At 32.5% G+C, this 17210-nt stretch overlaps 1 protein-coding gene across 2 annotated transcripts in view; it reads right to left on the minus strand.

Moving 5' to 3' along the window:
• Positions 1–1737: 1737 nt before the first annotated feature.
• The window catches only part of LOC133195594 (uncharacterized), a 74316-nt gene continuing 58843 nt past the window's right edge, over positions 1738–17210 (minus strand). The window contains exons 4-12 of one of the 2 annotated variants that reach the window (XM_061331478.1): positions 14492–14693; positions 14217–14253; positions 12863–13327; positions 12499–12741; positions 11615–12184; positions 7889–7989; positions 6351–7532; positions 6154–6190; positions 1738–3925 (exon numbers count right to left, since the gene is read on the minus strand). In XM_061331478.1, the coding sequence (XP_061187462.1) occupies positions 3342–3925; positions 6154–6190; positions 6351–7532; positions 7889–7989; positions 11615–12184; positions 12499–12741; positions 12863–13327; positions 14217–14253; positions 14492–14693 (3421 nt within the window). In that variant the 3' untranslated portion in view covers positions 1738–3341. The remainder of the gene's footprint in view (positions 3926–6153; positions 6191–6350; positions 7533–7888; positions 7990–11614; positions 12185–12498; positions 12742–12862; positions 13328–14216; positions 14254–14491; positions 14694–17210) is intronic. The other variant, XM_061331480.1, reaches the window with a different exon arrangement.

The raw sequence follows: 17210 nt of genomic DNA on the forward strand, positions 1-17210 counted from the left end.
AAGTTAGCTGTTGGAATGAATTCCTAGGTTTCCTGTTTTGATTCCATTGCCTGTCCAGCATCTTGAACACATAGCTTCTTCTTAATGGCTCTCCTCACTGAATTCAATTCCCATTGATCATCTCCGTTGTCCCGGGGAATGTTCTTCCGAATGTCTGCTGGTGGTTTGTTGTATATCATTAGAGTTAAAATTGTTCCATACGTGGTTTCATCAGTTCCTAGAGATTTATAATCCTCTAATGCGGCACTCCATTTTGTCAAAGAAGTTTCTCAAACTACATGTATCAGGATTAGACTTGGGGTATGGTTAGTCAATTAAACTCTGGATATGGGTATTAATGATTTTGTGATTTTGTCCATGAAACATATGGAGATAACGAAAAGTATTCAAGCTCAAAAGTCCATTAAACAATACAAAATAGGAGCAGAGCAAACACGGACCTCCAAACATTAGAGGTGGGATCAGGTGCCATGGAGGAGTGAGCATCCCCTGCCGACCGGTTACACCCGCCGTCTGCTCCTTGTCATGATCGGGAAATAACGGAAAAATCCGTCGACAATTCAGCGAGTAAATAACGGCCTAACAATTAGTATAAAAAACGTCAGTCAGCATTTGACTCAATGATAAATTGTATTTGCTGACAAGGTCATTGTATCGACCATAGAACTTGCGATATGATTACTTTAAACGAGACAGCTGATATTCTTGTTTCATCAACTTGTTTGTCAATAATTTAACTCGTTTTAGAAATTTTACATACGTAGAGCATGCTCTTGCGTATCGAATCAACTGAGAGATGTATACCCCGTATGCAGGTGATGAAGGTATATTGCTGCACAAGTAAGATAAGTTTACGATTGAAAAGTTAAAGTCATCACGTTTATCATAAAGCTTGGTTGTTAGATTACCATTAACGTCTTTTTCAAGTAAAATATCCAAATATGAAACAGATGTGTCAGACTCTGTGGTATCTTTTTATCTGAAGCTCACCGGGATATATCGTATCGACATAAGAATGGAAATATCCATATCTCTTGAATAAAACATCTATTGCTTGTCTATAGTTGGTATCAGTCAAACTAAATCCTGATAAAATGTGAGGTGCATCCCCACATAACAGCGATCGAAGATAGCTAAATTTTTCTACATCAGATAAACTGTTGCTTCCATGGATACTTGTTTCAAAACAATCCCAAAATGTTTGCCATTTAAGTAGGTCTCCAGAAAAAATGGCAGGTTTAGTTTTGATTATTTATGACTAGGAGTCTTAGGGTTTCCTATGCTAAGTTCTAATGAGACATTGCTTGGAATGAACTGCGGTGCATTTACATTTAAATTCATGGCTGTAGATCGATGAAAATTCTCAGAAGCCTTGTTAGATGAAGCATTCTTTGTCAATTCTGCTAATTTTAGTCTAAAATCTAACATGTACTCATCTTAATCATCAATCTCCGTTTGAATCTCCTCTTCATTCATTATTTTTTGTAGAATCTCCCTGTTAATTTTCTCTAATATGTCCAACTTCTCCTCCAGTGCCTTGATCATTTCAGCTTTCCCATTTTCATCTCTATTCTCAGAAATTCTCCGCAAAAACCCTTGTAATTACTCTAATTACTCTTACTGAACGCATCGCCTTCAAATTAGATACATCCATTTTGCATATGAACTGTAATCCTAGTCACAGCACCAATATCGAGATTGTACAGTGGTTAGTTACTTCGAGTAAGATAAAATGAAAACACTTTGACTTGTTTATCTAGACTGCCTATTCAAACATAGCATGGCATTGTAAAGTTACCATAATGTCATACTTATGATGCCGTTATAATAGGAGTATAACTTAATGTCACATGCACTTTAACGTTACATATAGGAAGATTTTCATCAACAAATACTGTAAACCAACTATTATTCGCGACATCTATTATTCGCGACACTTCAGTTTGAAATCCATCCGCGACTACTAATTTTCGCGACTGTTTGAGGCATCATTGTACATACATTGGTGAATAATTGGTTCGCGACGAGAAATATTCGCGAATAATCGCGAAAATTTCTTGCTCGCAAATAAAAGTTGGTTCACATTAATGATAAAAAAGAATTAAAATAAGAAAATAACACTATAAAAGTATTTTTAAAAAGTATAAATTAAGTTAATGTAAAAGAAAATTGAGATTCTGCGGACTCTTTTTTAGTCTGAATTTTAATTTCGAAATGGATAAGCGTCAGTTCACAATCATATTACTGACACATCCTAAAGAGAATTAAAGCCAACACATGTGCAATCGTTATACATTGTAATTATGCATTAATTAGACCAAATGTCTGTATATTTTCGATTGAATTGAAAATAACTTGCCTTTAAACATTAAAAAATACATTTGAAAATTAAATAAAATAAAACAATTTGAATTTTAATACGTGAAAATATCTTAATTCACCATAAAAAATCTAAAATAGATACTAAACTTTTCTCTGAATACCTTGATTTATACAACAAAAACTTTGATATTGATTAATTACAAATGGTAAATTACAGTTAACTGTGCTAAACTAAATGCAGTCTAATTTTATAGAAGGAAAACAATCGTTCGCATTATTTATTGATTTGGATTAATTACAGTACATTAGCTTCAGAAGAGCACTTTGTATTGGAAACAAATTCTTATAAAGTAGTTCCTTTATAATCCTACAAGGATAGGGAACTGAACCTTATGCATGATAAAAAGGTATTCAGATAGAATGTACCCATCACAGGTAAAGTTTTAGCGTACACATGTATGGGGGGGGGGGGGGGGGGGAGAGAGAGAGAGTGTGTATCTGTTTTACTTATCAATGTTATTATTCCACATGAGCCATTTTACACCAAAAACTTCTATTCAAAAGGAATTCCGAGTATAATATATTATCTTTTGGCTCTATATTCTTCCTTTTAACAATTTTATCGTCAGATATTAATGATTTTAATTTACTGTTCTGGAATATAATGATACATTCAGGAAAGTCTAGGAATTAAAGTTTTATAATCCTTAAAACCTGTTAATTAAACCTACATTCTAAAAAAACTAAATGCGTCTTGAACCATTACTTTTGAAACAGATTGGAATACACGTTTAATGTTCTTGTATCCGACACTAGGGCACTCAATAACTTTTTTTTTTATCAAACTGCAAAATAATTGCTTTAAGGGCACAAGTTAGAAAACAAAAATTGGAAACATGGATAAGTGTATCTTTTTGGACTTATTTCATTACAAAGATATCACAATTTACAAAAATATATGTGATTAAATCATTTAAACCAAATAAGCTTATCGTATTTCCCCGTTGAAATGCTAGCAGTCATATGACAAAATCGGTGTTTCGTTTTTTCCAGTCGATATTTAATTTTTCTATAATATCTCTCCTTCCTATGTAATTTAAAGCAGCGCAAAGATTTTGTCTATTTAAAACGTTTTCTTCAGAAAGACACTTCAGTGACTGGAGCATTACTTTCTGTGGATTCCTTACTTCTTCTTCTATTCTTTCTCTTTCATACTCCTTCAAACCTAAAAAACGCAAGAGTCTTTTCCGTTGTTTTGTTACAGTTTTGGCTACTTGCTCACACTCTGCTGACTTAATTAGTTCCCGTGGTCTGACAATTGAGGGGAATGAATATTTCTCCTTAGTGAAACATTCAATATCATCTACAAGCTGTTTATTTTCGAAGGTATCAAAAATAAGGTTTTTTAATTCTCCTATGTGGTTGATATGAGGTTTCATCTCCTTCCACGTCTTCAAAATTTGGAAAACCTGCTCCTCTGGAGAAAGCGTCATTTGCGTCATCAGGGCGTCAGCAATGTGACTATCTCCAATCAAACAAGTACATAAAACAAATTTTTCCTTGCACAGCTTTCCGGAAACAAAGTCGAATAATAACATCGTGTCTGAAAATTAGAGATTGGTAATTAATGATTTAACCATCATAAAAATAACGAATTTTCGCAGGTGTATTAAGGGAACATACAGATATTCTAACTTGACTAAATCAGTGATACATTATGACCTCATAGTAGGCGAGATGTCGTCAATTTATTTTTAAAACACAAGTTTTCATAATATTGGTATTTAGAGATGTATTAAACTCCAGAAAATGAATAGAAATATTGAAATATTAACAAAAATAAAATGCTTTTTTTATGCTGTATCTGTCACTTTGATTAAAATATTCGACCGATGACGTCATAAGTGTTCATCAAGTAACTTGGGAATTGATTGATTGATTGATTGATTGATTGTATATTGTTTTACGTCCCATTCGAGAATTTTTCACTCATATAGAGACGTCACCATATACCGGTGAAGGGCTTCAAATTTTGACCTTTACTCGGCACTCAGGGCCATTGAGCAGTGAGGGATCTTTATCGTGCCAACGCCTGCCGTGACACGGGGCCTCGGTTTTTAAGGTCTCATCCGAAGGACCCGCAACTTTCACTTCAAAGTGCCGAGCGCATGGCGAAGGAACAGTTGCTACCTATTTTTTATCGACTTAGGTCTGTCGCGGCCGAGATTCGAACTCACGACCTCCCGATCACGGAGCGAGCGCTCTACCGACTGAGCTACCGTGAACGGTACAACTTGGGAATTGATCTTGTTGTGTAAAGAGAATTTGGCTAAGACGGCATGTATAAAGATACATTAAAGGGCGTTTAGAAGCAAATACCGTGAATATTATTTGCGATTCATATGGAGTTAAAGTTTATTAAACAGGTATGCTAATTCATTTTCATCGATTATATTTTCGTTTGAAGACAGTCAGATATTTACGTATCCCGGTCGGCCTTTCTCTGTCATTCGAGTCAACAATAACGCAAAAGAACAACACTAAGCTGCGTCAAAACATAAGATTTATACAGATCGAAAGCTTGCCTTCCATTATATTTGGAAAGTGATGCTACAAATCGCGAGGTGAGCATGGTTTGAAGAAAAATCTCGGGTTATATGTATAAAATTCAAAACATCGGGTAAGGTTTCGTGCGAATGTGTGGAATAATTAATTTTACCGACTGGACAGTGGAGTCCTAGCAGCACTTTTTAGGCATAATAGATTTTTTTCAACTATATTATTTACTCATAGAAGTTATTACACCCCGGGGTAGTGTTGTTCTGTTAGCTTTTTTATTAAGGGAGCCGACTGGGGTTTTATTGTGTGAAAACTACTATAGAGAAACTCATTAATTTTATACCTTATGTACCTTACATTGACTTCGGTATACATGCCAAGTTTAGTGAAAATCTACCGTCTGGTTATTTTTTAGGGACCATCTCAAAATACAGATACATTTACTATAGGATTATATAGGAAAATACCATTTTTTCGCACTTCGGAGCAAATTATACAAATGCTACTATAGACTTTTTGCTCAAATTATATTATTTGATGGGAAATACTATACTGTACATTTGTGCAAGAAACACAAAATTCTACCGTCTGGTTTCCAGAGGGGGCATCTAAAAATGTCAAAATTCATGATATTTTCCTGTTTTTATGGAGTACAACAAAACATGACAGATACCACAGATTTACATAAAAAAATACAAAAATTATTGTTAGATTCTCAATTTCCTGTGTTTAAAATTTCAAGAGCATGTATTTTATACTTTTTATTTTATGGCATAATTAATGACCCCGCTTAAAGAACTTCGGTTATTCATAACGCCAAAAACACACTATGACGACGTCTATCTGGCCATCATTTGAAAAATCGTTTAAAAAATCAGCTATTTTAAAACGTAATTAGATTTTTTAACCTGAGATTTCCTAAATTTGTTAATTTTTATAAATTATTTAAAAATAGTTGCTTTAAAAGAGTAAATACGCTTTATTTTAATATGCTGCGCAAAGTATTGCGCAATTAAAACCCCAGTCGGCCCCCTTAAGTAATATTTCGCTATTAATAGCAGTCACGTGATGACGTAGTGGTGGTGCACTTCTTTGCCTCAGACACTCTTTTGTCTTTATACAATAATTAATAATAGTTTACGATTTATCAGGGGCTTTGATAAATTATCAAACTTAATTTTCTTTAAAAAGTCTAAATTTCCCGAGAAGTGATTTGAATGCGTCCTTAACATATCCGCGTTATAAGGAACAATTCATTTCTATCAAAATTACCTTCTTTGTCAGTCATGCTAGAATCTTCATCTTTGATCTACCAAAAAAAAAAATGTCAATTATGATAATAATATAGTTACATAAATAATGCATAATCATGATGTATGTATTAATTGCCTTTCAGTATTCTTAATTTATATAGGACACATTATTATTACTAGCATTACTATTTACGAAGAAGCATTTTCCCTACATACCATTTTCCAGTCTGAAACCAATTCCTTGACATTTATCCTCCTTTTTTCTCCTACTGGACAACCTTCACAAGTAATGTACTCTTTCGTGTAATCGATATCATTTTCAGGTATAAAGCAATTGTTAGTCTTATCGCAAAAGGTTGTATTTTTGCACTTGTATCCACAAACAAATGAAAAACTGCAGTGGATTGTATTTGCTATATCATTTAGTTTGGATGTGATGGCATCCTTTACTTCAATATTTTCTGCAATAGATTTTCCCTCATCATAACTAAGCAATTGAATCTGTATGATATCGTGCATGCTTCCTACAGCAATCAGTCGATGATTATGATCAAATATAACCACATTCTGGTATAAGCAAAAATTTCCCTCTGCTTTTGAAATTGGCCATAGTTTATTGGCAAGCACAGTTGCGAGTCGCTGGAAGATCAGATTCGCAAGAGCAGGTAGCTGAATACAGAATATCGAGGTTTTCTGACAGTTTTTGAATATTTCAGGTGAAAACTGAACTGTATTCATGCATGGAACTATCAAGAGTGATGCGTCCTCTGAATTTCTTTTCGTTACTTCAGTAAGTAAAGAAAGTTCTTTCATGTACAGAAGCAGATCCTGCTTGTGTTCCATGAATGAAGGATTCCAAATTGCATCTAAAAGAGAATGAGGAAGTTCCCCTTTCTCTTGAAACGCTATCCACAGTTTGTGGAAACTCCTGGTAACTTTTGGTATAGCATTACTTTTCACTGTAATGATACATTTAAACGCATCTTTGAAAAAGTTTACATCAAGTACAAAGAATTTCTCTAGATCCTTAACGTCAAAATACAGAATAAATAAAACTTCATGAAAGAACTTCAACATGAACTTTAGATCCTCATTTTTTAATCTCATGTCCTCTGGAAAACTGACTTGTAGCTCCTGAAGGTCTTCAAACGTCATTAATTTTGTATTGTGGTTTGTCCTAATTTCTCTAAGTTTTTGTTGAAAGAGGGTCCATACATTAGGAACTCTTCGCTTCCAACACTCATTTTCTTTGGCAATTGTTTTAATACACTCTTTGATGTCATTGATAGTGCGGCTGGTTTCAAACGAGACTGCAAAATTTCTATCATACGATAGCATATCAAGGAGCTTTTTTGCTTTAACTCTGCTTCGAAGGTAGATGAAATATTCAGAAATCTCCTGGTAATAACATTATTGCAATTTTAATTATTATATAACACAAAATGTACAATGAGCATTCAGAGCCAATAATTAAAATTAAAGTTAATAAATTTACTCTTGATTTTCCCTACTTGGAATAAAAAAATTCGGTTCAATTTGAAGATTACATGTAATTACATAATATATGTCATGCAGAAACATTTCGTTATCCGTTGTCAGTACTAAATATAATTATTTTTTTTCAATAAGATCTTGTCAATAGCTCCAGCAAAAGTATATACAAAAACCTGTAAAATTACTCATATTACTAAACATCTGAATTTATCTAAATTATGATTTTAAATCATCGGGAAAAAAAAAGAAAAAATACTTACGTCCTCTGATTTGCCTTCTGCATGAGTGCACACCAAAATGACTGATGGTTTGCTACCTCCAGAGAAAGCCTGTATAGATTCTAGCCAGAAGTTTAAGTATTCTGTAACCATATATGTATTTGAATGTATTAAAAAAGTAAAATATATAAATAAGGACAAATTAAGCAAAAAAAAAAAAACAAAACAAAACAAGAAAAAAAAAACAAAAAACAAAAAACAAAACAAAAAAAAAAAAAAAAAAACAAAACAAAAAAAAAAAAAAAAAAAACAAGAGGCCCAATGGTCTTAACAGTCACCTGAATATAATACAACAATTTAGAGGATCCATAGAGTATAAAATGAACTGAAAGAGAAAGCTTTGTTGTCCAAAAAGCAAGAAAAATAGGGTGATCAGGATCAACAAAATAATTAGTTTGGTATTCATTAACAGTTCATAAATTAGGTTCTAATCTGTTCCCCATTTATCATTATCACCATACAGTATATTAACAAACTATCAGTTCATCTGTACTATTACAATTCCTTGTTGAAATCTCTTACATTGGCCTCTCTTGGTCTTTGATGAACATTTAATAAGACAAGTTATTTTTGTCTCATTTTTATTTATCTATTACTTACAAGTCTTCCTGATCATTAAAACTATGAAAATACTTATTGTATTATACAATAAAAATTCTTGCATAATTCTCTTATTCTATTAACTTTTCAAGTACACTATTTACAGTGATTAATTATCAAAAGTAAATGGCAAAGGGGAATAACTCCTCTCAGTAGAATACAAATACACAGCGCCCTGGCCAGAACCAGAACACCTGACCAAATGGTCCAGATGTTCTGGTAAAAATACCCTTCCTTATTAAAACTTTTACTCTTTTTGCCTCTGCCCAGGTGCAGAGAAGATTTTCAAAGAAATAATGCATTTTTACTACAGATTCACTATATTATCAATAGAGCCTCCCCCCCCCCCTCCCCACCGAAAAAAAAAACACCAGAGCCTCTGATCCTGGGGCCAGAAGTTTGCTCACCATAAGTAATCACTTTGTTTATCTGCTTAACACTAAGGAGAAGACAGGATTATTAAATAAAATGAATGCATTTTCATTATATTATCAAGAACCCCAACCTTACATCAGCACATCTGCCCCAGGGGTCATGCAATTCACTACTCTGGAAGAGGCACTCTTGGTCATCATAACTTTACACTTAGCTTCTTTGCTTTTTAACCAGAAGCAGAAAGGAATAGTTTCAAAGAAATTTTGCTTTTGCACTAAATAATCAATAGAGCCCCCCCCCCCTTTTCACCAGAACCCTTGACCCTGGGGCCATGAAATTCACAATTTTGGAAGAAGCATCCTATGTATTTAGTTTGTTTAAATAATACCCAGGGGCAGAGAAGAAGATTTTCAAAGAAATAATTCACCTTCACTTTAGGATCTATATATCCCCGCCCTAGCACTAGAACCCCTGTCCCTGGGGCCAGGAATTTCACAATTTTGGAAGAATCATCCTTGCTTATCATTACAATGTACTTAGTTTGTTTAAATAGTACCCAAGAGCAGAGAAGAATATTTTGAAAACGTTAATGCATTTTCACTATATAATAAATAGAGCCCCGCCCTAACACCAGAACCCCTGATCCAGGGGCCATGGAATTCACAATTTTGGAAGAGGCATCCTTGCTTATCACAAGTATGTATTTAGTTTGTTTAAATAATACCCAGGGGCAGAGAAGAAGATTTTCAAAGAAATAATTCACCTTCACTTTAGGATCTATATATCCCCGCCCTAGCACCAGAACCCCTGTCCCTGGGGCCAGGAATTTCACAATTTTGGAAGAATCATCCTTGCTTATCATTACAATGTACTTAGTTTGTTTAAATAGTACCCAAGAGCAGAGAGGATATTTTGAAAACGTTAATGCATTTTCACTATATAATAAATAGAGCCCCGCCCTAACACCAGAACCCCTGATCCAGGGGCCATGGAATTCACAATTTTGGAAGAGGCATCCTTGCTTATCATAACTATGTATTTAGTTTGTTTAAATAATACCCAGGAGTAGAGAAGAAGATTTTCAAAGAAATAATGCACTTTCACTTTATGATCTTATAGCCCCGCCCTAGCACCAGAACCCCTGACTCTGGGGCTATGAATTTCACAATTTTGGTAGAGTCACTCTTGCTAATCATAACTATATATTTAATTTATTTAAATAGTACCAAGGAGTAGAGAAGAAGATTTTCAAAGAAATAATGCACTTTCTCTATATAATCTATGCAGCCCCGCCCTAGCACCAAAGCCCCTGACCCTGGGGTCATGAATTTTAAATTTTGGTAGAGGGTTCAATGCGTATTCAATCATGCCAACAATTTGACTGCTTGATGTCCAGGAGTAAAGAAAAAGATTTTTAAAGATTGCATTAATTTTGGTGGTTTTAGCCCAACCCCTCAGGTCCCAGGGGGACAGGGACCATGAAATTCAAAAATTTTGTTACCCTTCACACATAGATGCCATATGCTAAAATTGGCTGAAATTGGTTCAGCGGTTTCAGAGAAGAAGCTGAAAATGTTCAAATGTTAATACACGACGGACGACGCACGACGACGGACGAAAACAGATAGCAATAGGTCAACTGAGTGACTCAGGTGACCTAAAAAGAAAGAAAGAAAGAAAGATGTCCATGGAATACGAATGCCTCGGTCAATGGTGAGCTTACAAGCAAAACGAATATAAAATGAAGTTCAATGTCATGAAAAAATCAGATAATAAAATCTCGTTAAAGTTGAACTGGTCTCACCAATTTGGATCAGTGCCTGTAGTTTGATAAAATATCTTGAATACATGCAGTGTGGTTCAGGGTCATATATAAAATTTCATCATATCATATATTTGCATTTTTCTTTTAAAAATCTACTTTTGTAAGAAGTTTGATAAAAATGTGATTAAAAGTCCAAGGTTGAAAGAAATGTCAAGTTCAAAAAATTATATTATGGGCGATTTTTTCCATTATGTACATGTATGTATCTTTGTACAAAGTTAAAAAAAAACAATACTGTGAAAAGTGTAGATCAAGGCAATACGAAAGCACATCAAAAGTTACCAAACAGCTTACCCTGAACTACTCTTATAAATATGTACCTTTGTTTAAAGTTTGATATAGTCCTGATAAGTTAATATCAAGGTTTTCCGAAAAGTTAAGGTCAGGAAATAAATCCCAAATGACTTCTCACCAATTTGTATCAATGTATGAAGTTTAACTGTTTCATCAAAATATCTAGAACAGTTTCTTTGAAACTAAAGTGAAGACGGTATGATGAAAACTTGGGTCATGGTTATAGACAGTAAAATATATATATGCTACTGATAAATTGCTCTCACAAGCAATTAGAATTAAATATCGCTTAATTTCGCGAGAAACGTCACTCGCGAAATAATATTACTCGCTTTTATTTTTATGGTGCTTAAATCCATGTAAACTCTCTTGATTAACCAACCACTCGCGAATTGTTGTTCTCGCGATTTGACGTAAAGCCATTTCGCGATGACAAGTACTCGCGAAAAAATAAGGAATCAACAGTTGCATCATGTTAAAAATTTCAATTTCTTCGAAACTGAGCTAAAACCAATCCAGTTGAGAGTGAAATCTATATAACCAAAATAATATTGTTATTGTCATGGAATGATTTAAGTGGACTCAATGCAAACTGTTCACTTAGAAAATCTTACGTTCATTTGTCCAGCCTCTGAACATCATATCTCCCCGATGATCCTCCAGATCAGCTTTTTCTGTCCACCTTTTTCTCATGTCTGTTACCAGAATATAAAACGCACTACGGCGTAGATATATCTGATGTGTAGCATAGTACACATATTGTCCTGCGAAATCATAAAAGTCAATGGTTTGATTAACGTCGCCTTCTTTTCCTAATACTTCTGGCATAAGCTGAAGGAGAGCATTGGATTTCAATTCTTTATTTTCTTCTCCTGGCCTGTCTTTCCCGCTTTTTGTTCTACTTTCACTTGTGTTTCGCAAACATTCCATATTCTGTGTACCTTGTACGTTTTTGTTTTCTGTATCATCGTCATTTGTGACGATAGTATTTTCTAATTTCAGATCATGTCCGTAATTAAAATTTCTTAAGTTGTCCATTTTCTTCGCGATTTTGTCTTCTCGTTTTGATTTTCTGATTGAAATGTTCTCTTTCTTTGGTGATGTTCCAATCTCTTGATGTTTATCCGTATGTAAAATGGTAGAAATATCAATTTTCATTCGCTTGTGATCATCAGATTGCAAGGCTAAAAGACAAACATAATATATAAAACAAAATTCTAGTAGATAATATCAAATTCAATTTAGACCTGTCTACAAGAGCTAGGTTATTTACTGACAGTATTGAAAACAAACAAGTATTTGTTAACAGCATTTATGATCTACAGATATTTTCTTAGATGCAGTGATGGTGCCTCCTTCCAGATATATTAGATTTTATGAACTCTTCATTCCCATTTTAGAGAAGTCTTTATTATTGCTTTCCATATGAACCGACACTATTCCTGCTAGAGTCAGAATTAACATATTTTGGTTCAGATATATGTGAAATGACAATTACCAAGTAAAGAGCAAGCATTAGTTTGATGAATATCAACACTTTGTGTAGATTGCGTGGACGCTCTTATTTCGTCTATGCTCTCCTCTGTAGTCAATCTTTTAACCAACGTTGTTTTACCGGCGCCCCCGCATCCAAGTATCATCACTGAAGCATGAGAAATTTCACTTTCTTCTTTTCTCAAAAGGTCAACAAACCTACTATAACCTTCTCTTCCCAAGGTGAGAATTTCTAATGGAATGCACACTAAAATTTGGTAGAGTAAAGAAACACATTAGCATACATGTACCATAATTAGATAAACGACCTTTCTGAATTTTCCTTTTAGCCATTATTCATAAATTAAAATTCATTTAAATGTACTAACATTTTTTAGATATCATTTGATGTATACTGGAATCTTCTATGGTAGGATGATCCAAAATTTCTAAACCAATGCGGTCAATCAGGTCTTCGTTAAACGTTGAGTCAATGCGTAAGATTACTTCTCCGGGTTTTTGTACATACTGTGACGTCCTGCAATACTCTATCACTGAATTTCTGTCCGCATGCATCAAAAATATTCTCCCATACTCTGGACAGTCTACAGACTCAATCACTAGATCCCGTTCACGTTTAGATAAGAAAGTGACGACTCCATCTGCACTGACTGTCAAGTATTCATTCAGAGGACGTACTCGTAAAGTATTCACAGAGTCTGGTAAGTGCAAGGCTTTCCTCAGTTCCTCGAGATTCGAAAGCCACTGTTCATCATTTTCCCTTCCTGTATAATTTGTCATCAGCAAAACGGAATAAAGAAGAAGTTTAGTATTTTCTTCCAGATTAAATGTTGCTGAAAAACAATAACAGTTTTAATCCCTTTTCTCTGACAGACTTTTAGATTATTTCTATCCAGTGCATTTTCTCAGCTTAGATTTGACACAATCTTCTAAAAAAAAAAAGGCATAACAAAATAGTATTGCAAATAATCGTTTCAATAAGAGAGTATACTGTTTACAAAAACAGAGAAAGGAAAAAAGCAAAAAAAAAAAAAAAACAAAAACAAAAACAAAAACAAAAAAAAACCCAAAACAACTACAAAAAAAAAAAAAAAAAACAATAACAAAATAACAAAAAACAAACAAACAAACTAAAAAAAAAATAATTGTGAAGAAATAAAAACTAAATGTTCAACAAACTGGAGTTTTCCTGGATTCCCAAAAATCATATAGTGATAATTGATTGCAGAGCTATGTATGGCAAGGGCCCTTATGGGGTCTTTGATTTCCTGTTTGAGGAACTCTGTCTGATAGCATTTCAAAAGTTTACTATAAGCTTGTATTATAGAACTGTTTTACAATAAAAATGACCATTTCATTGGTGATATAAACAAAGGTCTCAAGAACATCACTATCTTTTTAAATTTCAGTTTCTAAATTTTTATTTTTTTATATAAATCTTAAAGTACATTTTAATCCAATGTCATAGACCAAAAACATTTTTTCTTTAAAAAATTATATATTAATGCAATATTTGAAGACTCATTTTGTTTTGTTTTTAATCAAAGATAGACTCTATAAGCTTAAGATACCTATATTTCATCTATCTAAATATTACATACCCATTATTTAATCATGTTTATTTAAATAAGCTTTATTTATGCACTGATTTTATTTTTCTAATGAAATTGATTGATTTGAAAACGAGAAAAATTGTGCAAATGAAAAAAAAAATACAGATACCTTCTGAAGACAAATCATCACTGCTTGTGAAATTGTCCTACAACAACCAAATAAAATCATTCATTAAGAAGAATGTACATGTATGCAGAATACAAGTCCTAAGAGAATGAAAATAATGCACAATGTATATATATATCGAAGTTGCTAGAATGTATGAAACACAGTACTGATATTGAAACGAGTTTCTGGTTAAATTTGCAATGATTTACTGTGAAGTTATCTCCCCTATACATATACATGCCTTTTTAAAACATGTGTATCTTTAAAATTAATACCTGAAGCTGGTAAACTTCAATAGTTCCATCACTCCGACGTTTCCTTGAGAATTGTGTTTTTGCTCTAGGTGTGTCAGCTTCTATGAATCTGTTCTGTTCTAAACATTGTAGAATTGCTGGTTTGTATTCTTTTTTTCCATAAACATTAATTTTGATTTTGAGGCAAGACATAGGAATGGTCCTATATTGCGGGCGAGTGTATCTGTGTAATGATTAAGACAAAATGATATTCCAACTTTACTTGAACCATTTTTTTTTCTCCTACCAACTAAATTTAGAAATATAGACAACTGAAATGACATGTGATATACCGAACAGTACTCATTTTCACAAGTCTAACTTAAGCCATACATATTGAGAGCTGAGCCAACATAGACCTCTAAAAACATCAGAGTTAAGAATGGGTACCATGGAGAAGAAAATATTCTTTGTTGACCTGTCACCTTCCCCGTGAGCTCATTGTTTGATCGGGAAAACAAGCAGTCCATAGACAATTCAAAAGAAAATAATGGCTAACAATTTTATGAAATATATGAAATACATATCCACATTCCACCTACCGACAGGATGTCATTGCAACAAGGTCGTTGTATAGATTTTGTGAATTTAAAAGTTCAAAAAGATTGTAGATACCTTTGTAACATCAATTTATTTGTCATTAGCCTGTCAGGGTTTAGAAATTGTTCATAACACAGAACAGTTTTTTGTGTATCAAATCAACTGGGAGATATGAAAACCTTATATGCACGCTATAAATGTATAATGCTACATGTACATTGTACACAGATAGTCAATGAGGAACATTAACAAGAGAAAAATTAAACAGGTTGTACCAATCTTGTGCTCAATCTCAATCTAACCCTTAAGCCTTTGATGCTTTCTATGTTTAAGCTGTAAAATTCTTTGTTGAAAATATGTTTTATTTTTAAAGTAAAATATGTATATTCTGTCTTCTACAAATGCAAAAAATGTATTAAAAAAAAAAAAAAAAAAAAAAAAAAAAAAAAAAAAAAAAAAAAAAAAAAAACCTAGTAATTATAGAATTCAAAATTTTTATTTTTGGTGACCTACGTTATCTGTTTACCTTTAATACAGAACATTTAAGGAATTTAAATCATTCATTTAAAACTACTTAATTTAATTTATCAGAACGACTTCAGAATCCTGTAATTTTTTTAAGGGTCAAATAATCACCTGTTTTATGAATTACGTTACAGTGATTTACATTACATTTGATTCATGTAATATCATAATTATCCAGGGCCTACTTCTTCTGTTACAATTAGTATTTAATCTTAAGGTATACCTTTACTCAGAATAAAAAAAATTCCACTGATAGGAGGGACAAACCAACAAATGTACATTAAAGAACCCCAATAGTAGTGTCATTTTCCACTTTGGAATATCTAGGTCAATGACCTACTTTTTTTGCTATTGGCCTCCCAAGATTTCCCGGAAAATTCCTCCAAATTCTACACTATAGCCATTTTTTTCTTTTCAAGCAAAATATGAGTAGTATCATAAATCTTTTGGAATATAAAATGTATTTTATCATAGTAACTGGTGCAAAATACCAAATAATTTTCAGATTTGGGTCAACCAATTTAAAATTATTAAAGTCCGAATTTCCTCTATTATTTTCAAAATTCCACCAGTTTTTCATCAAGAATTTAAAAAAATCCCACTGATAGGAACAATAAATAAATCATACTTTTATAAGACTTAAATTCTCTTTATTTTATTGGTATAAAATGTATATGGGGTCAATGGTCAAATTTTTCAGAAATTTCCACTTGAAAATTTTTTAATCAGTTTTTTTTCACATTGCCAACCACTATATTTTTATTTAAAATAAAGTATGAAAAATATTGATAATTTTTTAACTAAATAAGATTTTCAAATGCATCACTGTATTAGAAATATACAGCTTTGTAAATATATAACAAAAAATCTTGGTTTTTCATTAAATTGAAAAGTTTTAATCAGAATTTCCTCTGTCATAGCTTGATTAATAAGTGCAATATTTTGTACAACAACATTTTGATATACATTTTTTGATGACTTTAAAATGTAAGAAAATGTAATAAAATATTTATACATGTATTTCAGAGATATAGTACTACACCTGTTGCAATGTTAGATTTCAAAAAAGTTATGCACATAAATATGAATTAAATTCAATATCTATATGTTTTCTTTTTGTGACTTTTTTTAATTACATAAGAAAATGCCAGGAATAAAAAAATTCAACATGTTAATTACCTAATCACATCTTACAAGATTGATATGGATTTAAAAAGTGTAAAATATCTTTAGAAACAGACTATAACTTATAAATTGGAGGCAAATTAACTTATATAATGGGCTTTGCACAATTATATTATCAGTCCATTACCTCTTTGGGAGGTTATATCATACTACATAAGACTACATTAGGCAAGTCTCAATCACTAATTACATGTAGGTATAAAATGTAATTGTGAGATGAATATTGGTAATCTATTATTTAACAGCACACATCAAAAACCTATACAGATCGATGATTTCAAAATGAAATCTTCATACATAATGGATTTGTCAAAAAAATTAAATTTATTTATAATTTCACTTAGATTGATTCTCTATTTCAGGAATTATCATGAACATTCTAGCTGTCAATTTCTTACATAAACTGGTAAATAATAAACTTGCTAAATTTGTTTTAAAAAAAACTGATGGA

This window comes from Saccostrea echinata, unplaced genomic scaffold, assembly GCF_033153115.1.
Source record: "Saccostrea echinata isolate AGI-Se365-2 ecotype Australia unplaced genomic scaffold, CSIRO_AGI_Sech_v1 ptg000029l, whole genome shotgun sequence".
Lineage (NCBI taxonomy): Eukaryota > Metazoa > Mollusca > Bivalvia > Ostreida > Ostreidae > Saccostrea > Saccostrea echinata.